This window comes from Squalius cephalus (genome assembly GCF_949319135.1).
Source record: "Squalius cephalus genome assembly, chromosome: 10".
NCBI lineage: Eukaryota > Metazoa > Chordata > Actinopteri > Cypriniformes > Leuciscidae > Squalius > Squalius cephalus.
The window spans coordinates 37,923,521-37,947,038 of record NC_137131.1 but is presented as its reverse complement, the minus strand read 5'-3'; the positions used below and the strand labels follow the sequence as shown (position 1 = coordinate 37,947,038).

The 23,518-nt window shown below is 38.2% G+C and overlaps 1 protein-coding gene across 1 annotated transcript; it reads left to right on the top strand.

The window, feature by feature from the left end:
* The first annotated feature begins 230 nt into the window (after positions 1 to 230).
* Positions 231 to 18,435, top strand: usp40 (ubiquitin specific peptidase 40). Its single transcript, XM_079882681.1, has 31 exons — positions 231 to 971; positions 1,925 to 1,992; positions 2,093 to 2,206; positions 2,811 to 2,975; positions 3,491 to 3,637; positions 4,332 to 4,475; positions 4,768 to 4,896; positions 5,008 to 5,136; positions 5,407 to 5,514; positions 6,483 to 6,798; positions 7,001 to 7,082; positions 7,162 to 7,333; positions 7,529 to 7,613; positions 8,145 to 8,215; positions 8,693 to 9,054; positions 11,591 to 11,747; positions 12,467 to 12,527; positions 13,664 to 13,717; positions 13,803 to 13,891; positions 14,004 to 14,090; positions 14,187 to 14,223; positions 14,316 to 14,380; positions 14,469 to 14,543; positions 14,631 to 14,739; positions 14,875 to 14,954; positions 15,866 to 15,984; positions 16,163 to 16,228; positions 16,348 to 16,558; positions 16,654 to 16,749; positions 17,231 to 17,319; positions 17,771 to 18,435. The coding sequence occupies exons 1-31, from the start codon at positions 782 to 784 to the stop codon at positions 17,883 to 17,885; spliced, it is 3,792 nt and encodes a 1,263-aa protein (XP_079738807.1). The 5' UTR covers positions 231 to 781; the 3' UTR covers positions 17,886 to 18,435.
* Positions 18,436 to 23,518: the final 5,083 nt, after the last annotated feature.

Sequence of the window (23,518 nt, the reverse complement as noted above, 5' to 3'; positions counted from 1 at the left end):
GACAGAATTTCATTTTTGAGTGAACTTTCCCTTTAATTGACATTTACAGGGTGACTATGAGGTCAACAATAGATTATGGTTGTATGGTCATTGAAAACAACATATATTTATTATAGCTTATAGGCCTATATATAAAACTACAGAACCCGTCAAGCCAAGGAAAAGCCGGATGTAGTTCAAAGTCAAACAAGATTACTTGCACAAAGGAAAACCGTTACAGAACTACAAGTACCACAATGCATAGCGGCTAGACGTGTCATCAAGCAAACATGGCTGCGCCCTAGAAACATTAATGTCTTCTACTCAGATTTCATTTTTTACCATTATTACTACTAAGAAACATATCGATTCGAACGAAACGGTCGCGTTTAAAATATTATTTAGTTAATGCGTTAACACGAAACGAGTACAGCGGCTGTCAACGAGAAATAATTGTTATTTTAAATCCCAATGGTGAAATATGGAAGCAGTGCAGTCACCTCTCAGATTTCCATTTTCCGTTTTAAGGGCTGAGATTTACTCACGACACCTGTGATTCATCCAGAGGAGCTTAAACAGGGCAAAACGAGCATTTAGTTCCTCGGTTGGTTTATAAAAGCGATGTTTAGTCCTGTGAAGTCATCTTATTCCAGGGTGAGCCCATTGATCGTTAATCGAGAGCTTGGGAAGACCAAGATGAGATAGCAATAGGTGAAACACTTTCTATTCACGGTAATCGAAACTCGGTTCTCTAAAGAGCAGGAGGTTTACCGATACTAAGCTTTACAAGGCAGCTGCGGTCATGTTTGGAGATCTGTTTGAGGAGGACGGGGATGGTTTTTCCTCTACACCTGGCACAGGTGTGAAGGGGAGAGAGTCTGAGCCTCCTCCACCCAGAGGGAAAGTCAAGCTCTGCGGGATCAAGAATCAGGGTGGCACCTGTTACCTCAACTCTCTGATACAGACTCTACTCTTCACACCAGAGTTTAGGGGTAAGATGAAAGGTTGAAAAAGACATTACTGTTAAAAAAGAATAAATGGCCTAAAATCAGTATACTGTCATTATATATTTGACCTACTTCTGAAGAGAATTCTGGCCACTCTATACTATTAAATTAGTGATGACCGTCCAAATGCCCACACTTGCGGTCTTTGCACTTGACCACTTGACATGAAACGTTTGACATGTTTCCTGTAAATGGCCCAAGTGTTCAAGTGGGTGTGAAGACCACAAGTTTGTGTAGAACTTTTGATTACCCGATGCAAAAATGCAAATGTTTACTGAGCTTTATTTCTCATTTTAAAATAAACTCCTAAATGTCTGTTCTTTCTTCAAAGAAGAAAGTTTGTGTTAATCATATCCTGATGTTATTTGTCTTTACGGGATCTTTATAGGATGTGTGTGAATGCACACACACCGATACCAAAAAATCACTGGCAGTGTAAATAAACCAAAGTCAAAAGATCCCAGGACACATTATCTCAAGACCACAAGTGCACATGAAGTGTGCCATTTGGGACAGGGCCAAAGATTTGTTCATGAATCAGATTATAATCGGTACTCTTGTTCAACTGTTCGCATTGGATAACTATAAATAACATTGGATAATAAAGATTTTCAGTGAATGAAGCCTTAAATTTGTTCCTGTTTGGCCCACAAAGATATTATATCATATGGATCCAGAAGACCTAGTGCAAGAGTCATATGAACCATTTTTCTATTCTTTTATAGTGCTTTTTCTGCCAGTTTGAAGCTTAACAACCAAGTCCTTATTCACTTTTTATAGATAGAGTGGCCAAGATTTTCTTAAAAAGAAAAAAAAATCTGCTTTTGTGTTCTGTGTAAAAACAAAGTCATATGGGATTAGAACAGCATGAGAACGACAGTATTTTGGGATGAATATATTTTGTATGATGTGTTGTAAATTAAAATGATCTCTCACAGAGGAGCTGTTCCATCTCGGACCGGATGAATTAGGGTGTCTTGCTGACAAGGCCAAACCGGAAGCAAAGGTGTGTATAAAAGTGTGTGAGGGAGATGAATGGAAGCTTTATACTGTACGTGTTTCAGAGGATCAGATGGATAGATGTTTCCTGTTCTGTGTGTTCTCAGGTCCGTGTGATTCCTCTGGAGCTACAGAGACTGTTTTCTCATCTGTTGCTGGTGGATGAGCTAACAGCCTCCACGACAGACCTGACGGACAGTTTTGGCTGGACGAACAATGAGGTACAAAGACTTTATGATCTGTACTTACTTTGTATTTAGCAGGTACTTTTCATGTAACAGTGACTAATTGCAAAAACAGTCACTTTGTAGTAATCTGGGTTTAAGTGGTACCCCAGGGTCACAGGGGTCACAGCATCTAAATTGTGCTGCTAAATGATCTTGCTTAATTTTTTTTCATAATTAACCCCATTATCTTTGTGCTGAAGCCCAGATCCTTAAAGAGATAGTTTACCAAAAAAACCTGTATGAGTTTTTCTTCTGTTGAACTCAAAAGAAGATATTTTGAAGAATGTTGGCAGCCAGACAGTTCACACAGTAACCATTGATGTCCATAGTAGGAAAAATAAATCCTATGGAAGTCAATGGGGTCCATCAACCGTCTGGTTACAAACATTCTTCAAAATATCTTCTTTTTGTGTTCAACAGAAGAAAGAAACTCATACAGGTTTGGAAAAACTTGAGAGTGAGTGAGTAAGTGATGACAGAATTTAAATTTTTGGGTGAACTATCACTTTAAGACTGGTTAAAGAATGGTTAAAGCTAAACTGAAATGATCTGGCAGTTTGTTAAAATCTTTCATCTTATGCTTTGATTTTGTCTTCAGGAAATGGGCCAGCAGGATGTGCAGGAGCTGAACCGGATCCTGTTCAGTGCTCTGGAGAGCTCTTTAGTGGGCACTTCAGGCAGCAGTCTCATACACCGGCTGTACCATGGGACGCTTGTCAACCAGATCACCTGCAAGGAATGCGGCAATATTAGTGAGAGACAGGTCAGAATGGATCATGTGTGACTTAATTTTTCTTCTAGCAGTCCAGTTTGTAACCGCTTTAAATATAAGCAGCACAAAAAACAGTGCATATTTAATATTTATGATACAGTACCGGCCAAAAGTTTGGGGTCAGTAATCAAGCAAGGATGCATTCAATTGACCAAAAGTGACAGTAAAGACATATAATGTTACAAAAGATTTATATTTCAAACGGAAAGTTCAAAAGAAAAGCATTTATTAAAGAAAGACTGTATAATGGCAGATAACAGCAAATCTGTTTACATCATTGATAATAATAAGAAATGTTTCTTTTGCACAAAAATCAGCATATTAGAATGATTTCTGAAGGATCATGTGACACTGAAGTAATAATGCTGAAAAATCAGCTTTGCATCACCGGAATAAATTGCTATTTAAAATATATTCATATAGAAAACAGTTATTTTGAATTGTAATACAATTTCACAATTGTACTGTGTTTTTGAGCAATAAATGCAAAAATTCTGTTCTCTCAGGAGGACTTTCTGGACCTGACCGTGTCAGTGCGGGGTGTGAGTGGACTAGAGGAGGCGCTGTGGAACATGTTTGTAGAGGAGGAGATGTTTGAGGGGAATAATCTCTACCGCTGCAGCAGATGTGACCAGCTGGTTCGGGCCGCTAAGGTCAGTCAATACTGTTCGTTTGGTCATTTATCTTCCTAAGGCCTTATACAACAATGGAGATTTATTCAAAATCCCCAAATCAGCAGTTAGATATTTATTTAAAGGGGTCATGACATCATAATTTTTCATACACTACCATTCAAAAGTTTAAGGTTGTTTCTTATGCTCACCAACGCTGAATTTATTTGATAAAAAATACAGTAAAACAGTAATATTGTGAAATATTATTACAATTTAAATAGCTGTCTTCCATTTTGGTAACGCTTTACAATAAGGTCTCATTTGTTAACATTAGTTAGTGGATTAAAGGGATGGTTCACCCAAAAATGAAAATTCTGTTTCTGTTTCTTACCTTCAAGTTGTTCCAAACCTGTATGAATTTCTTTCTTCTGTTGAACACAAAAGAAGATATTTTAAAGAATGTCGGTAACTAAACAGTTGATGGACCCCTTTGACTTCCATAGTAGGAAAAAAATACTGGCCCATCAACTGTTTAGTTACTGGCATTCTTTAAAATATCTTCTTTTGTGTTCAACAGAAGAAAGAAATTCATACAGGTTTGGAACAACTTGAGGATGATTAAGTGATGACAGAATTTTTATTTTTGGATGAACTATCCCTTTAACATGTGAAAATGGCACTTCAGATGAGTTAGTCAATTATAAACCTGCTTAATTTTGTCTTTTGTCTTTAGTCTGCTAAACTGAGAAAACTTCCTCCATTCCTGACCATTTCTTTGTTGAGGTTCAACTTTGACTTTGCCAAGTGTGAGCGCTACAAAGAGACCGGGAGCTACACTTTTCCTCTTGAATTCAACCTCAGAGCGTTTTGTGAGCAGGTACTAGAGCTGAATCGTACACAAATACATATTCCAAACTCTCCAGCCAAGTAAATAAGTCTGTTATTTGTGGAGATTCTATGCTGAACCGTAAGGTCATGTAATGTAAAATGCACTGCAGAGTTCCTGTTAGCATCTGCTGAGAACATTTATATTGTTATCCCAGACTCATTAAGCATAGACACATTTTTAGCTAGAAACAGCTAGTTAACTAGAAGCAGAACTCTAGATGCAGAACTAAAATGACCACGACTTTAAAGCAGAGGATGAACATTTTCTGTGTTTCTGACAGAACAATTGGCCAGACTCCGAGTATGCGTATGAGCTCTTCTCTGTCATCATACATAAAGGAGGCTGTTATGGAGGACATTATCATGTCTACATCAAAGACATCGATCATCTTGGCCACTGGGAGGCACCGGTCAGTCTTTAGTTTTTTATTGCTGTCTGTATGTATGGTTCAATATTAAGCAGTCCAATCCAAAAGTAACAAGAAATCTATTGTCTGTGACACCCCCCCAACGTCCATCAGGAGGAAGAGGTAAAAATAAAGGCCAAGACCCAAAGACAAGAGGCCAAAGTTGGAGAAAGAAAGAAGGAGAGTGAGAACTGTGTAGAGACTGAGGATCCACTTTCTGTTCTTACTGGCATTCTGGCTCAGGTATGCTATTACACCATACAGCTCTACAGCTGTGCAAGGCAGTAAGTAGATGTTTGAAATATTATTAGCACTTTTGTGATTTATAGTATAATGAATAATGAAATAGTATAGTATAATGAAATTCCCTCTTTTGAAATGCCTTTTCATTCACTTCACAACTCAATAAAGGGAACAGAGTTTTGAAAGGCACAACAGCTGTAATCAATATTTCTTCAATTTTGTGGGCAAACAAAATTTTCACATACTGATTTTCACTTGTTTTTTTCTCAGGAGGAGTCAAAATGTGTGCTCGTAGACCAGCTGGGCCAAAAGCTGATGAATAAAACCGGCACGCCATGGAGCAAAAAATATAAAAAACAGTATGGCACCATCAGCAAGGTTAGGGTTCCAAAGTATATACTTCACACTATAGAGACACAGATACACTAATACTCTAACATTTGCAGGGCAGTAAGATTTTTGGTAACACTTTATTTTTATTTTTACAGTGTCCTTGTTACATGTAGTTACTATATTAATAACTATAAATTATGCATAATTACATGCAACCTAACCCTATAAGTACATGTAGTTAATTAATATTACTCAGTACTTAAATGTATAATTACACTATAACAAGGTTTGTTTATTATTTAAATTAAAACTTTTATTCAACAAGAATGCATTAAATTGATCAAAAGTGACAGTAATGACATTTCCAGATCACCTAAAATTGATCTGGAAAATAATCATATAAATTCTGTTATTTTGAACCTTCTATTCATCAAATCCTGAAAAAAAAGTATCACGGTTTGCACAAAAAATGTAAGCAGCACAACTGTTTTGAACATTGATAATAATAAAAGTCTCTTGAGCACCAAATCAGCATATTAGAATGATTGACACTGCTGAAAGTTCAGGGTTTTTTTCTGAAATAAATAACATTTTAATATATATTAAAATGGAAAACAGTTCATTTCTATTTGTTTTAATATTTCACAAATGTACTATTTTTTTTATCAAATAAATGCAGGCTTGGTGTGCATAAGAGACTTCTTACAAAAAATAAAATCTTACTGATCCAGAATTTTTTAACAGTAGTGTGTTATTATTGCATTTTATCATACTGGCCAACAATAATAGCAGTGCTGCAATATATAATTTAACTTTTGTAGTTCAAATGCTAAAATAACTTTAGGAAACTAGATTTTAATGGTATTAAGCTGTGCCTTTATTTATGGTTGGTTATGGATTAGTTTTCATGCTCATGGGAGAGGTGTATCTTCAGTCAATTCTTTAAGGTTATTTTGATCAATATAACTATATTGAGATTTGAAAAAGTCATATGACCATTTGTCTTCCTCCAGTTTCTTCAGAACCATCCTGAAGTCTTTATGCTGGTCTCCAATGGAACCCGTGTAGCTCTGAAAAATGCTGTTCCTGCGGCCACAGAACCCAGTCCAACAGAACCAGTCAGTTCAACTTCAGCCAAAAGCAGCCCAGAGAACATAAAGCCAGAAACCGCAGGAGACACAGAAGACCCTGACGGATGTCATTGGTTTGACCTGAATGACTCCACTGTCTCATCCATTACGTTGAAGGACATTGAGAAGCAGTTTCAGGGAAAAGAGAGTGCCTACATGCTCTTTTACAGGAAGACAACTATGAAAAGACCTCCAGAGGGTATGCTGTGTGTATGTGCGCAGGGTCAAACCTGCCGGATGGCCATTTTGTATAACACACATGAAACAAAAGCCAATCTTAACTTGTTTGGAAAGTGTTAATTTTTGACCCTGTGTGTGCATATGTAGTGAACATCTATTTGTTTCACTGGTAAATACTGAAACATGGTTATAGAAAGGCTTTTTTGTATCTTTTTAAACAGCCATAGGAAACCCTGCGTACAAAGTGCCTCCTCACCTGGTGGAGATGGTACAAGAAGAGAATGCAAGAGTTCAGCAGAGGAGGTGACTTATACACTCATAGTCTCTTACACACTTGGCATGGGGTGTTTTATGCAATGTTCATGTCATATGTGCCTTGTAGAGCTGAGTTTGATGCCAGCAGCAATAGCATTGAAGTGAGGCTGCATTTGGCCCCTTATTATCACTGCCAAAATGGAGCCCTACACCCCACAGCCCCGGGAGAAGACTCCATCATCACAGTCACCTTCGACCGCAGAAAGACTGTGGGAGACCTGCGTTTGGCCATCTACCAGGTGACAACCACTGATCCCGTTACTACTACTCCATAGCTGTGTTTTTGTTCAGGGATTTTTCAGTGACAAGGCGACCAGAAGTCAATCATTTTCAATGTTAGCTGATCATTTTTGTTGACATGAGCGAAAACAATTTTAATGTAAATGAATGCCCCATTAGATTAGATCTGACAGACCTTTGACTTTGTTTTTTAGATGCAGGATCTTTGGGAAGGAGACATGGCATTGACATTGGCTAAGAATGTGCCAGCTGGGTTACATTTGTATGATACTCTGACAGGTGAATACAGTTACAGTGTACTTACATTTGCACTAACACGTTTTGTAAAGCCCTTTCAGACACTTTCAGACAGCCTTGTCTTGAGCACCAAATCAGCATATTAGAATGATTTCTGAAGGATCGTGTGACACTGAAGACTGGAGTAATAATGCTGAAATTCCAGCTTTGACGTCACAGGAGTACATCACATTTTAAAATATATCAAAATATAAAACACATTTACATTTACATTTACATTTATTCATTTAGCTGACGCTTTTATCCAAAGCGACTTACAATTGCTATATATGTCAGAGGTCGCACGCCTCTGGAGCAACTAGGGGTTAAGTGTCTTGCTCAGGGACACATTGGTGTCTCACAGTGGATTTGAACCCGGGTCTCTCACACCAAAGGCATGTGTCTTATCCATTGCGCCACACCACCATTTTAAACTGTAATAATATTTCACAGTATTTCTGTTTTTACTGTATTATTACAGTAGTATACATTAGTTATTCTGGATGATCATTTATGTCTCTTGTGTTGTTTCAGATGACCAGATGTCGCTTTATAGTGCAGGAGTGTGTAATGGCTCTGATCTCTTTGTGTGGAATGGAAGAGAGGTGGGCAACTAATACTTTAACAATACTACTATCCCATATGGATTTGTTATGAAATTGATGATATCCCTTTTCTACCAAAGTTTCTACCAAAATATTGAGTCTGTGCTCTATTTGTGCTCATTTGAGGGATCTGTGAACCTTTCAGAGCTGGCCCATGTTTCCACTGATTTGAGAGATATATACTGACAATGATCCTACACAACCTACCCTCAAACAATCATGGTGCCTCACGATCTAAGTTTACAAATCTTACTTCTAGTTTTGATTACATACAAACATCCAAAGTCATTTAATTTAGCACATTTTGACAATTTTTCCAGTCTAGAACAGCCATTTCTTCTGTGTAAACTCATGTAAAGGGTCAGATCGGGCATTGGCGCTCAGTTGGTGGAAAAGAGATATGTGGATTGCAATTTCAAAACATTAGAGCCAAATTGACGTTTTCCTTTCCTTTTCTCTCTCTCTCTATTTTTTCAGGTCAGTGGTGTGGCGGTACAAACTGGCATTGAATGGGAGCCTGTTTTGTTGACTGTGTTGCGTCCCTCTGCAGAGGAGCTGGGATGTGGGGATGAGTCAGGGGTCGGAGACACTGATGGATCTGGTCTGGTGCGTTCCATGAAGGGCTTTGCTGGTGGGGCCACTCTAGGTAAAGTCCTTGAGGCTCTAGGGCCCCAAGAGGCCTTTTTGTGCCAGGAGCAGAGCCGTCCAGGGGCCAGTGGGGGCGGGGCCAGTGGCTGGAGGGTTTTTCCACCTCAGGACATGCAGAGGACACTGAGAGAGCTCTCTCTGAAGGACGGCGACGCCGTACTGCTGCTTCAGCCAGAGGAACTAGACAGCAGGTAAAGAAGGCAACTTTTAGCTGTGTTTTTTTTTAAAGGAGACATATCATGCTTTTAAATCGTTCCTTTTAACATATAAATCATACATTTGTAGTCTATATAAAGCGGAACTGCAATGCTTGGGTCTGAATTCCTCATTATTATAGCTCCACAGGCCCCTTTTCTACCCCTTTTCTGATGTGCGTCTGAGAGCAACTCATTTTGGTGCGGTCTCTTTAAATACAATTGAGACACGTCATACCCCGCCCCCTCTCCAGTTTGCAGAGGTTCAACTCCACCCCGTTCGGCCATTTTTGTAGTTTGATAGCAGAGATACGATTATCTAGCGGCACAGAAACTTTTTATTCACACGTTATTAACAAAATGTCAACAACGGAAGACTTGTCCAGCCAGCCTTACATGTTCGAGCCAGAGTCGGAGCCGGAGCGAGATGAAAATGAACCTGCAGAACAACGTCTTCATATGGATGTATCGCAATGGTGTGTTACTGTATTTACACATGAAACTTTGGTCTTCCGACCTTTTACCACCGTGTCGATTTATTTTGATTAATATGTGCGAGGGAGAGAGAGCAAGACAGCGTCTAGTTTGGAGACGGTGTCTTGTTTACACTTTCGCCTGGCTCCGAAGAGAGAGAGAGTGCGTGCGCGCGACCGGCTCTCTCTCTCTCTGCTCGTTCTTTCAGTTAAACATGCGCCCTGTCCACAGTCTATGGCCCTGTCACAAGCGCGGCAGTTCATCTACATTAGACGGTGTAATGAAGCGTGTGGGTTACTACATCCAACAACCGAACATTTTAACTTACCCTCTCGTAACTTCTGCATCTTTTAGCTTGGACTACAAAATTGCAGCGAGAAATAAAAATGCCGGATTGCTCGAAGTGTTGGGCCGGAAGTCAATGTCCTTATTTGGCAGTTCCGCTGCAAATACTGTGATGTAATAGTTCACAAAACGTCATAGATAACAGAAAAATCGGAACAGGTTGAAAAATAAGGCCAAAACAGAATATAAAGATATCAACGAAGCACCTGAAGAGAATAATTTCAACTTTTCTGTACTTCTAAACACTCCAAATATACAACAAAATGCATTTAAGGGCTAAAAAAGTGGATTTAGCATGATATGTCCCCTTTAACACAGCTAAAAGGTGTTTAATATAAATTTTGCTATTTAAGTTCAAGGGTTAGTTCACCCAAAAATTTTAATTCTGTCATTAGTTGCTCACTAAACCCGTAAGACTTTTGTTCATCTACACTTCAACACAAATGTAGATAATTTTAATGAAACCTGAGAGATTTCTGTTCCTCCACTGAAACCGCTTGATTCATATGGATTTATTTTACAATGTCTTTATGAACTTTTTGAAGTGTGTAAACGTTTTGGTTGCTTGGACTTTCAAATGATGGACAGAAATATCTCTGGTTTCATTAAAGTGCCCCTATTATGCCATTTGAAATGTTTCTAATTTTGTTTTGAAGGTCTCCTACAATAGGTTTACATGCATGCAAGGTCAAAAAAACTTTAATTTTCTCATAATATACATAGCACATCACCTCTTTTCTCACAGTGTCTGAAACGGCTCAATAAAGGATTAAGTCTCTCAAAACCCCTCCTATCCAAGAGCCTAACCTGCTCTGATTGGTCAGATGGCCCAATCTGTTGTGATTGGTCTACCGCTTACAGCGCATGTCAGAAATTAAATGCCTTATACCATATCTGAATTTCAGCTCTAGAGGTTTCCCCAGCACTCGTATACACAATGATACCATAGACTGTAAAAAAAGATGTACGACAGACCTTCACTCTCTTTCATTGTAGAAAAGTGAAGCCGCCAATGTCCCAATATGGCGCTGACATCTTGTGCTGATTCGGGACCTGAGTCTGCGCAGTAGTGAATCCTTTAGTATAGATCACTGCAGAAAAACTCTTTATGTTGGTGTGAAATAAACAGTAATGAAAATGTAGAAATTAAAGTTAAAGCTCCAATTCGTTTGAAGTGTAATTTGATTTAGTTTGTCTCGCGTACCTTTAGATTACATGGAGAGGGTGGGGTTTATGACCTATACTGGGACCAGCCACCTGGGGGCGATCAAAACGTTTTGGCTCCACTTTTCAGGACTTGTGCGGCACACTTGATTGATACGAAAAGTAACGATGGCGTCGGCTTTACATACAGTAGATATGTTACGGAAGTGTGACTGTAATTACTGACGACTTTTGGCAAATCGATTCTTTCGTTTAGGAGACAATAACTTATTTCTCGCGCACTTTTATCTTTAAAACTTCACAGACCTTTTATTTTCACAAACGGCTATATTACACACTACATGAAAGGTAATATTCGAAAAGCATAATAGTGGCACTTTAAAAAATATCTTTATTTGTGTTTCGAAAATGAACAATGAACGAACAATTATTTTTCAATTAAATAAACATCTTTCAAAAAAGGAAGTAACATTTAACATTTCCCATCACAGATACTAGAGAAGAGAATATATATATACATTGATATAATAGGAACCATGATTTTCCACAGTATCTTCAGCCTCAATGGTGACATGGTTACCGTGACAACGCCCTCAGACTGTCGGTGGCTGCAGGTGGAGTTTTACCCACTGAGTGGAATGAAGGAGGAAGAGGAGGAGGAGGAGCAGGGGAAGAAAAAGAGTAAAGTCTCAGCTTCAGGGAACATGGTGAGGATGAAAATGTGCATGTATACACACAAATACACACTGTTGTCTATCTATCTATTACCATTTCAGTCTTATCCGACTTTTGGTGATTCTATGGGCCATGTCTCGCCATACACGAGAGACTGTCCATGAATTTTCTTGGCAATGTTTTTTCTGGAGTAGGTTGCCCAGTTCTTTCCCCAACAAGTAACTTTGCAACTGCATGTCAACTAACTCTCATTAGAGTATTAGTCGACTCTAGTGAACTGTTAGTAGACTGTTAAGTTAGAGTTAGGTGTTAGGGTTCAGGTTAGTAGAATAATTTGACATGTAGTTGCAAAGTTACTTATCGTCAGTGGAATGTATGTTGGAGGAGTATCAAAATAAAGTTTTGGCAGAAATTAAGCTGACAGTCTATTAATACTCTAATGAGAGTTAGTTGACATGTTGCGAAGTTACTTATTAGTTAGTAGAATGTCTAAAGTGGACCATCGAAATAAAGTGTTACCTAGTCATTTTGTTATACGCTTTTGTAATTTGTATTTTTTTCTGTTTGGGCTTTAATTTGTTTTAATTTCAATTTCAGTAATTTTAGTACTTCAACTTATTTTATTTCAGTTAGCTGCTAAGGCAACATTTATAATTTTTAAGTTTATCATTCAATATTTATATTTGATTGTAGTTAACAATCCACAGAATGTTGTACACTTGTGCTGATTTGGTGTGTGTGACTCTTGCAGCTGCTGGCAGAGGTGAAGGAAAAAGCTCTTGAGGAACTTCGCCTACAGGATGAGCTCAGTGGTAAGAACACTTAATAATAAGCCCCAATAATAGTAATAATTAATCATTTTCAATGATAAGGGAAAAGACTCAAAAATACTCAGTAACATCCCATAGCCTTCTCATAGCTTTAGTTTTCTGTTTATTTTACTATACTATATCAAGTGCTGCCTGGGAAAAACAACTTTTCAGCATAGTGCTATTTTAAAATAGAGGAGTAGAAAGTAGAACTTGTTTGTCAGGAAAGAGCGTTTTGTTCGCCAACATTTTGTATCAACTGATATGTTTTTTTTGTTTTGTTTTTTTGGCTGATATAAAGCAGATATATGATATGGGCTACATCCGTAATCACATACTTGAAAAACAGTATGTGACAAGAGTAGAGTGTCTGAATTCACAGTGCTAATAAAAAAAGTAGGCAAAAAAAAAAAAAGGTACCCGGATGACCAACTACTTAGGCGAGATTCTGAAGTGTGCGCACTATGGACACTTTACTATCCCATGAGGCCACGGGACAGGATTTGTGAATGGCAGTGAAACTCTCACTGGTAGGTCATGTGATAATGACAATATGGCGATGGCAGTTTTTAGCTGTCGCAAAGTAATTACTTATTCATAATATGTACCTATTCAAGAAAGTATACAAGTTTGGATGCATCCATGCCACTTAATATATAGATGGTAAATAACACTTGCTGCCAGTAAATTTGAATTGGTTTTACATATAATTTGTAAAAGTAAACCTGTAAAATAAACAGTATATGAGAAAGTATTATATGTTTGCCTTTTTTACTAATAATAGAAAGCCATATAACTTTTACTTTCTATGTTTCAAAATTCTGTCGTATCATTTATTTGACAGAACTGTTAAACAGAGACAGTAAACTAACAAATGAAGATGGATAATGGGAGCTCGTGTGCATCTGTGCTCAGAGGCTGGTGGTGTTAGTGCTGTCAAATAAAACTCTTTTAACTTTATCTTTGATGAATGAATGTATTTCTATTTTTGTCAAATAAATCAAATCAAAAAGTCCAGCTCCCGACACGTATCGGCCAAAAAGAAAAAAATACTTAACAACTGATTCAATTAATTACAAATGCCAATATATCTTGTAGTTTGGAATCAGTGTGTCTCTTGACTTTTATTCCTTGTTTAGGTGTTGAGTGCTGTCTGAGGCAAATGGATCGAAGTGGAAAACTTTTACCTCCAGGTACTTTTCAAAATGATCATCAGCATCATTGCCAATGTGATCCCTCTAAAGGTTTACATGGTGAATTGGCTTGTCTGTGTTCTAGTGCATGAGCATTTGAGTGTTCGGGATGCAGGGATCAGGCTGATGACTTCACTCTACCTGTGCCCTGGACCAGTGCCAACAGCAACACAGGTGCGTCCATACAATTTGGGCATGTGAATGTAAAAAAATAACATCTCTTTGTGACTTTTTCCCCCTCTTAATTTACCTTCTATAATGAAAAATATATGTTTTCTCCATGCAGTTGTTCTTGTACTTTAGCGTTGGTCTCGCGCCTTTAGTCGGTCAGGAGCTGGAGATTACTGTAGAGGAGTCTCTAACTGTCAAAGAGGTGAACTTATTTATTTATTTTTTTATTTTTTTATTAAATTCTACTGGTGAAGTGAAAAATAAGGTGTTTTAAAATCGCTGGTTCCTCTTATTCCAGTGCCTTAAAGAAATGTTGCAGATGGCGAGGCTTGAAGGTAAAACTCTTCAAATGTTTGATATTTAATTTCACATTTAACTTGACTGGCTTTCTCAGATTTATTAATGACACAAGCATCTCTTTCTCCAGGTGAGTCATGGCACTTAAGGAGAGTGGACTGGTGTGAGGAGATTGGAGAGCCACTTATGGATGAGGTGGGAACTCCAAAAATCAGTACTAATCCTCAATTTATCTCAGTTTACAATGATTTCAAATATTGACCCCTGTTTACTCGTCTCCTAGAATGCATCTCTGAAAGAGGCCAAGGTCATTCATGGGGACACACTGGTGCTGGTGGAGGGGCGGCTGCCTCCAAAGGTGCGTTTTCAGTTTGGAAAGATTTCTTGTGTAAGATGAAAAGGAAATAAATACTTTTCAAACTATTTTCTCTAATCTCAACGTCAGGGTTACCTCAAGCTGTCTGTGAGGATGTACATGGACATGACCCACAGCTCCAGCATTCCAGTGCTGAACCACTCAGCAGAGTCTCAGAGCATCGAGGCGCTCAACACAGGTTCGACTTTTACCAAATTTTCTATAAACCAAGTGGGATTCAGGTTGTTTCTGTCAGTGGGCTGTCAGATTATGAGTGCTTGAGAGAATAGCTCTGGTTTCTGCTTGCTTATGTTTATGTGTCCTGGTGTTCCAGAGTGGTCTGGATCAGAGATGAGATTCATTGGTTATGTGGAGATATCAGAGGAGGCTTCACTCGATGACCTCAAGACTCAGGTTGGCCTCACTACTCATTTACATTTACATACTTCATCTTTTATTAAACAAGTTCATTGATATAAAAATGCATGAAGTAAAACCAACCTGTGCAGCACTTAACTTTTGGCTCAATTTCACATACTTTTAGTCAGTTCGGAGACCCCTTTACTGTTAAATAAAAAATGCAGTCTTCAAACAGCTTATTTAATATTCTGCATATTAAACTGGGATAAGAGAAAATATTGTAAAATGAAAAAATGTACATGCTTCACCTTTTATGAGCTATAAACACCCTTCACTCATTTAAAGATTAAATGATTAAAGAAAAAAGGTAGAGAAGTTAGTGAAGAAGGAAATGCTGTACACTACCGTTCAAATGTTATTTTGATGATAAATATTTTTTTAACAAAATAAATTTTATTCAGCAGGGATGCATTACATAATAGATATTTTTAATGATGCAAAAAAATCTATTTTAAATGCTGTTCTTTTGAACTTTTCTATTCATTAAAGAATCATGAAAAAAATGTATTAGTTTACACAAAACTATTAAGCAGCACAAAAATATTAAGCAGCACAACTGTTTTCAACATTGATAAGACTAAGAAATGTTTCTTGAGCAGCAAATTGACATATTAGAATGATTTCTGAAGGATCAAAATTCAGCTTTACATTACAGAAATAAATGACATTTTAAATATATTCAAATAGAATTGTGAATTGTTATAAAATTCACTGTATTTTTGATGTAATAAATGGGCTTGATGAGTATATTAGACTTTTTCCTCAAAAACACAAGAATATCTTATACACCCCAATTTTTTTTAACAGAAGTGTATATTTTTGGCTACACTGTAAAAAGTGGAAGTGAAATGCTGTACTGTCGTATCAGCATCCCTTGAGAAAAGCCATATATGTGTTTTCGGTAGGTGATGACTCTGCCGGCACTTCAGGATGTGTGTGTGCCCAGCCCTGCGTTCCTGCGTGTGTGGTTGCTAGAGTGCAAGAAACCGGCCAGGATACTCAGAGGAAACCAGCAGACCCTCAGGTTGATAGATTAGGATTTTGTTTATGCGCTCTGCTCTTTTGTGTGAGGTCTCTGTTGCCCCTTTTCCACCAAATGCAGATGGGAACACACTGAACGGTTCCAGATATGGCACCAGCACTCTTTTGGTGGGAAAAGGACTATTATTGTATTTGGGATTAATGTCCTCCTATCCCTGCAGGAAACTGAAGCTGGGGAATGGGGTGGAGGTGTGTGTTCAGAGGCTGATGAAAGAGGAAGACTTGGGGTGAGACATTCTGACAGCAAATCAAATGAAGCGATTGATGAAATCCATGGAAGAAAGAAACAAGATTTTTTTATGCTGTTTGAAAAACACTGATTATTATTTTCTCGTGATCTGTTCAGGCTAAAGGATTTATTGCTGAGGGTTCATATGGGGGTGCCAGGAGAGAAGGCATATTATCCCTCTGAGGAGTTTTTGTGGGACGCTGGGAGGGACAGCACCCCTAAGGGCCTGTACGCTGCTCTGGCCTCCCAGTACGGTCTCACTCCTGACAACCTGCTCCTGGCTAAACACCTGCCTGACAAACACACCTGGATGCCCATTTCCAACTGGGTGAGAAGAGAGAGTTAAAATGGGAATAGACTATTTGTAGGCAAGAGCTATAGAGTTAAGATTATACTTGAATAATCAGTTCTGAATAATTCCAGACTCAACAGGTCTCAAAAAAGAAGAAGAAGAGGAAAGCTGAGAGTCTCCAGGCAGCTCCTTTCTACCTGAAAGATGGAGATATTATAGGTGTCAAGGTAAATTGAATAAAGAATCTTTTTATTTTTAAGGGATAGTTCAGCCAAAAATGTAATATTCTGTCATCAGTTTCTCACTCTCATGTTGTTCCAAACCCGGAAGACTTTCGTTCATCTTCGGAACACAACACAACACAAATGAAGATATTTTTAATGAAATCTGAGATTTCTGTTGAAGGTCCATTGAAAGTCTATTCACCCAACGCTTCAAAACTTTCGTAAAGAGATTGTAAAATAAATCCATATGAATCAAGCGGTTTAATCCAAGACTTTTGAAATGATGAATCGATTTAATTTAGGTTTTTATTCACATACAAACATTGATCAGTGAACATACATATACAGCATGTGCCCCTTTTGAGATTATTAAACTGGCTGCCAAAAATAGTGTGATAGACTTGTAAAAGATAAGTTTTATCTTTGGGTCTTCAGCAATGCCTCTCTCACTTTTTTTGTTTTGTTTGTATTTGCATGTGTGTAGAATCTGCTAATAGACAATAATAAAGAATTCACTACTCTGGAAGATGAGATTGGTCAGCAGAGACTCAGGGAGGAGAATCACAACACAAGGTGCAATTTATTTATTTATTATTATTATTTATTTGTTTTGCTTTTATTGCCTCTCTCCAAGATTACAAGATATTGGGTTGTAACCCTTTGCTGGTTTTTGATTAAATGTGTAGAATTAAGAATGCTATAACATTTGGACACACTAATATTCAGAAGAAATATAACAAGAAATATTTCTTGAGCACTAAATCGGCATATTAGAATGATTTCTGAAGGATCATGTGACACTGAAGACCGGAGTATTGATTCTGAAAATCACAGGGATAAATTACATTTTAAAATATATTGAAATTGTAATAATATTTCGCCAAATTGCTGTTTACTGTAATTTACTGTATTTTTGTTATAATAAATACAGCCTTGGTGAGCATAAGAGACTTCTTTAAAAAAAACTTTTGAACAGTAATGTATGATGTCTCAATGACAGTTTGATTTTTATGTTGTCCACTAGGGGGCGTACCGCCAGTGGAGAATGTTCACAAGACTCTGGGTCCAAGAAGTCGGGCTCAACTAAAAACAGGAAACCAGAGGTGGCCTTATCCATCAATGTGGGAGTGTTCAGGTAACACACCCTGTGAACAGCCCATTGGTCTTCAAAACCATCACTAAGGCCACTAAGGTGCCATGGCAGAATCTGCCCCACCGAATCACGGCACAGAACCCAAACCGAAGACAATGTGACAGTGCTGACCAAGTGCTGAACCCACCCTGTGAAAAATAAGATTATATGGGCACAGGGATGCTGAACCAAAACTTATTTTTAAGTGGGAATATCATCTTCAATCAATGAGATTTCTTGAAGCTTGTACACTTTCTTTGCCCTTTATATGCAATTCATTCCTGGAGCAGATCTCTGTACCCTACAAGACAAAGAGGTCAGTTTCAGCCTATGCCAATGGATTTTCATCTGCCTCACTTCTGAGGGTGTGCTTTTTTTTCCCACAAGGAAGGGTGTTACAACTATTGTCTTCATGTTGTTGTTTTTTTTTTTTTTTACAAAATCATCACAATACTGTATGTAAAAGGTTTTACACAGATATCCTTAATTATGTGGAGTTAATATGGAGTATAATGCTTTCATTCACTCAAAAATAAAATACTGCGATTATTACTCAACCTCATATCATTCCAGACTGTAATTTAGGCTGTTATTCAGTCATTATATTCCTGTTTGCTGAAGCTTGTATCTAGCCTGTGTTCACATCCAGGTACAAAATTCGTTGTTGACTGAACGTAATGCACAATTTTTAGGTGTGGATGAAAACGCGAGCAGGATCCATATTTCAGTTCAGATTATCAGTGAATAACAATATATATTTTCATATGTTTCTCACAAAGCGAGATTATATCTCTTTTCTCAGAATTGTGAGATATAAACTCGCAACTCTCAGAAATAGTCGCAAATCTTTATTTTTCTGTCTCAGGTGCAGGTAGGTTTATATCCTGCAATTCGGATTGTTTTTTGTTTTTTTTTACAGAATTGTGAGATATAAACTTGCAATTACAAATTATAAAGTCCGCTCATAATTCACATTTTTCCGCAATTGCAAGAATAACGTCAGAATTGCGAGTTTATGTCTTGCAATTATGATATTATAGCTTGCAATTGAGGGTTTATGTCTCACAATTCTGAGAAAAAAAAGTCGCAAGTCAATTGTGAGCTGTAAACTCGCAATCGCGAGAACAGAATTGGGAGATGTTACCCTTTTTTATTTCTTGGTGGAAACAAGCTTCCATACAAAAGGCGGTGAATAAGCACATCATGTTTATTTTTGGACAAACTTTTATGTTTTCAGACTGGTCATATTTGGTCAAACATGATTCAAATATAACAATTCCCCATGTTACTAGTTGTTTCATCCACCTTCTCAGAACATGGCTGCTGATTCAGGTCTTGACGATGGTGATCTCGCGTCATATTTTCTAGAGTTTTCCATCTTTTCCATTTGAGGTTGTAAAATGTGTTTAATTATGTGTTTCATGCTGAGTCTGTGCTTATAGTTTACAGAAGTCGTCAAATTTGTTTGACCAACCATCTCTGCCTCATTCTCTCCCACTACCACCTGCAGGAAATTAGCAGAAATAATGCAGAAAAAGAGAATGAAATACTAGTCTGTAACAAAAAAAAAACTTTAGCCCTCTACATTCAAGGAATTTGACAAGGCTATAATACTGCATATTGTTGTTCCTTTAGTTACACAAACAAGCAAAAAGAAAATACTTTCCTGAATCAGAGACATGGAAATCAGGGATATATATATCTCTATCAATTGATTATTTTGAAAATTTCAATTTTGAAAATCTCAATTGATTAGTTTGTTAAACTAGAATACAGGAAAATGTCATCATTTTTGTTTTGAATGTCAAAGGTTTAGTTATGATTAAATGGATGCGCAGATCATCTATATACTGTTTTCTTTATCCTTTTGGCTTTGTTCACTGTTTAGCAAGTGCAGTGACTTCTGCATGACGTTGTTAAGGTGTAATGTTGGGTTTTCTACACTATCCAAAGGCTGAAGCGACCTGGATGAGTGGCAAATTGAAAGCAATTTGATTTTTCTCTGAATTGTTCATGTGTAACATGCAATACTTTTTCAACCACTGCAAACAAAATATTGAGCTGCACGAACTGAGGTGCAGTAACCCGTTGGCTTCACTGAGAAGTTTTTACTTACAGATTTTATTTATTTATTTATTTTCATTATGATCATTCTAAATCAGACTTGAAAGGATGTAGCAAGGGTCTGGTTTAAAGCATTATACGCAAGATGCAAAAAAGTTAGTCTCTGCATTCTTTAAGGTCAAGATAATTTATTTCAGTTTTGTTTTTAGCACTTAGGGCGTGGTGGTAGATCAAGATTGTGTGTGTCATTATTCATTGTTCGTGTTCTTGCATGTAGGTAGACATGTTCTACCTAGGAAGAAAAATTATGCTACTTCAATCATCAAACAAAGGAACACAAAACTAAAAGTCCATGAGAGTGAAACTAAAGATGAATAAGTCCAGATAACTGTGAGAGTCTGGTACAGTACAGGCCAATGGAGGTGGGGATTGTGCACCAGAATTCAGAGTTAAATGTTTCATAGGAACGAAACTACTGAGAAACAAATCTAAATGCCACAACCACTGAACTGTCACGAGTTCTACCAGAAAGACTCGGGAGGCAAAATGACGCAACAAAGCATACATTTATTGACAGCCCAGCAAGCAAGTAATGTGTTATAAAGTTCTTTGGCGTAGGCCCCATCCGTAGCTCGCAATCCGAGGGTAACGGAATCTGCATTTCCTGCCTGAAGACGAAGGCAGGGGCACAGGTATGGGAAGGGACCATCCTGGTGGTGGTGGGGAGGATGGAGGTGAATGTTGGTGTCAGCATCTGCAAACTCAGACATGTGTAAATACTGATATTTTAAACTATGAGTATTAGAACACGATTGGTTGGATGAGAAGTTAATAAGTGAAGTAACAATTGAATCTTCCTGACAGAACTTACGCTAAAGCGTTCTTTTATGGCGGTGATTTGCACAGGATAAGTGATGTCTGTAAAAATCAGGAGGGACAGAACGTCACTGTTCCCTCCATCAGGGAACGAGTGTTACCTTATTTAACGAGACGTTCCCCTTTTGTCGTTCACTTTAAATGTTGTGACGAAACCGATACTAGGGGTCCCTATACTAAACGCCACAACCACTGAACTGTGTCACGAGATATGGCGGTGCAAATGTGGGCAAGCTTCCACATGCCAACACAAAGTGCAGCTAAGCTAACTCACTGTTGCTTTGTGTGCAGTCCAGGTATATGCGCAAGGTGCGCTCCATATACAACAGAGACAGGGCTTGGTCTCCCTTATCAGAAGGGATCTGGGAGACCAAAGACAGTTGTAATTATCTGTACTCTTTAAAATAGTGTAATTGTTACTGTGGATGTTTGTAATATATATTGTTGATTTGCACAGGATAAGTAATGCCTGTAAAAATCATAGAGATGGGTGTGTCTGCTGCCTTATGCATTGCTTTCATTACCTATCAAAAAACAACATTCTCAGTTAATTGTTTCATAGGAACAAAACTACTGAGACACCAGTTGAACAAGCTGGGTTTCCTTCAATACAATGTGATTTACTTGAAACCATGTCTCACAGCACACTGCACAGTTTTTTGTTTCAGTGGAAATACACTTTTTTTTTTTAAACTATATGTCCTACCTTGAACTTTGGGCACATATCCAGGCCGGGATCTCAGGACCATGTGAGAGTCTGCCGGCCCAAATTCTATGGAATAATTCACTAACAGAGAAGGCTTGTAGGTCTCCCACCCTCTTGACAGATGTGAGTGCAATCAGAAGGGCCGTCTTTCCTATAAGACCATGGAAAGATCTGAAGGATTCCAAATTTAAGAATCTATTTGAAATATGCTTCATTACATAACATCACGGTGAAGAATACTGATTTTAGCATTTGAGGTTTTAATTTAGATAGTATATAAACTGAGAAAGTGATTATTGAGTTTACAGCAATATATTCCTGCCCGACCTGTTTTTCCTTTGTAAGTTAAGTGAGTCAGATCACGGAGACGCTAACCTACTGTCTTTAATGGCTCTTGGAGCAAGAGCCACAGTCCAGACGTTGAATCGTTTGGCTGATTGGATTAGCACATATGCATTTGAGTGGTTATGCTGATTAAATTGAGACTGCCGGTCTGGGGCGGGTTCCTTAAAGGGACACTCCACCCATTTGCATTAAGCTTTGCATTGTTAGAAACCCAGTCATACTATTGAATGGTTGTGCAACACTCTCTCATTTCCCCCTGAGACGGGAGAAATCCGTTATTTACCTTTTACACTTCCTCCTACAATGACGCAAAAATCGTTATTTTGCGTCATTGTTGGAGGAAGTGTAAGAGGGGGGGATTTCTGTTGAGACTACAAGCACTAGTTCCTCATCTTTCCCAGGGGGCGGGACCCGCTCACGCTACAGACCTATTACAGATCAGTGGGTGGGACTTTACTCTCTGAAACTGAAAGCAATATCCTCCATCTTGTTTGAAGCTAAGCTAACAGACGCTGTGGAGACAGATGTAAAGTAATGACAATAGCGGAGGAGAGTGCTCAATATGATATAGAAGAAGAGGATTTCGGAAGTCTGATGCTTGAATCAGGTGTTTGTGGCTACCTTTACAAGCCGCATTATAGCGAAGAGCAGCCGAGGTAGAAGACCTGCCTGCCGCGGACGAGGAGCCCGGACTGGCTCGAGTTAGGGCGGACTGGTGGCGCCGGTGATCTCACTATGCAACTCATAGACTGTAAGATGCAACTACGAACACAGAGATAGAGTCCGTCTGCGGCAAAGAATTTCAACGATGACAATTTCTCCTGGACGAAATCTCTGAATCAGACGAGGACATGGACGTTTGTGTTGAGAACTATCCTAGTTTCGCACTGCATATGTTCTGACTGAACATCCAGGTACCATGTAATAATTTACCTTTTCGAAAGAAATACAAACGAGGAGTAATGCACTAATGAGTTTGCCAACTAACTAGACATTTTGTGTGAATGTGAAATGAATTTCAAGCTCTGGTGGTAGCTAGCCTTGTAGACGGAAGAGTGATTTCTCTTATAGGCAGATATGCGCTTTCTGGATTAGTGGGAGTGGCTTGCGGAGCTGTGCAATGTGGTGCATTGTGGGAGTTGTTGTCTTTCATACAAATGCATCCTGAAGTTATTTTTTGTCTTTCCTCGGTCACGAAGGCACCAAATTCAAAATTTATTTTACATTTTGACTACATATATGACCCACTTTAAATAAAAAACAATGTTCAAATGGGTGGAATGCCCCTTTAACCTGTATACTCATTTACATGCTTTGTTTGAATTTGTCTCCACCTTCAAAAGTCCCTCCTCCTAAAATGCCTTTAAGACACCATGTAAATTGATATACTTTAGATCATGTTGGAAGTACTGCAGCCATGTACAGTGGAGTTCTCAATAAAGAATAACTTCTGTTGAACGCGATCCCAACTGTCTCCTGGTCTCTGCTTTGAAGAAAGAAAACTTTACAACAGATGGTGCCGTGACCCGGATGGAGAAGGAAACTCAAAGAATTTTAAACTCAAAGAACTGAATCTTGAAACTTCAAGCTCAACAAAAGATCTGACAAAGATTGCCAGACTGAATCTTTCCAGCTTCCTCCAGATTAAA

What these genes read in the sequence shown, in the direction of transcription:
- usp40 (XM_079882681.1), top strand. Translation starts at nt 782, where the DNA reads ATGTTTGGAGATCTGTTTGAGGAGGACGGGGATGGTTTTTCCTCTACA. An exon ending in TTGTGTGGAATGGAAGAGAG is followed by an intron (nt 8,216 to 8,692) that starts GTGGGCAACTAA and finishes CTATTTTTTCAG; the next exon opens with GTCAGTGGTGTGGCGGTACA. An exon ending in TCTCAGCTTCAGGGAACATG is followed by an intron (nt 11,748 to 12,466) that starts GTGAGGATGAAA and finishes TGACTCTTGCAG; the next exon opens with CTGCTGGCAGAGGTGAAGGA.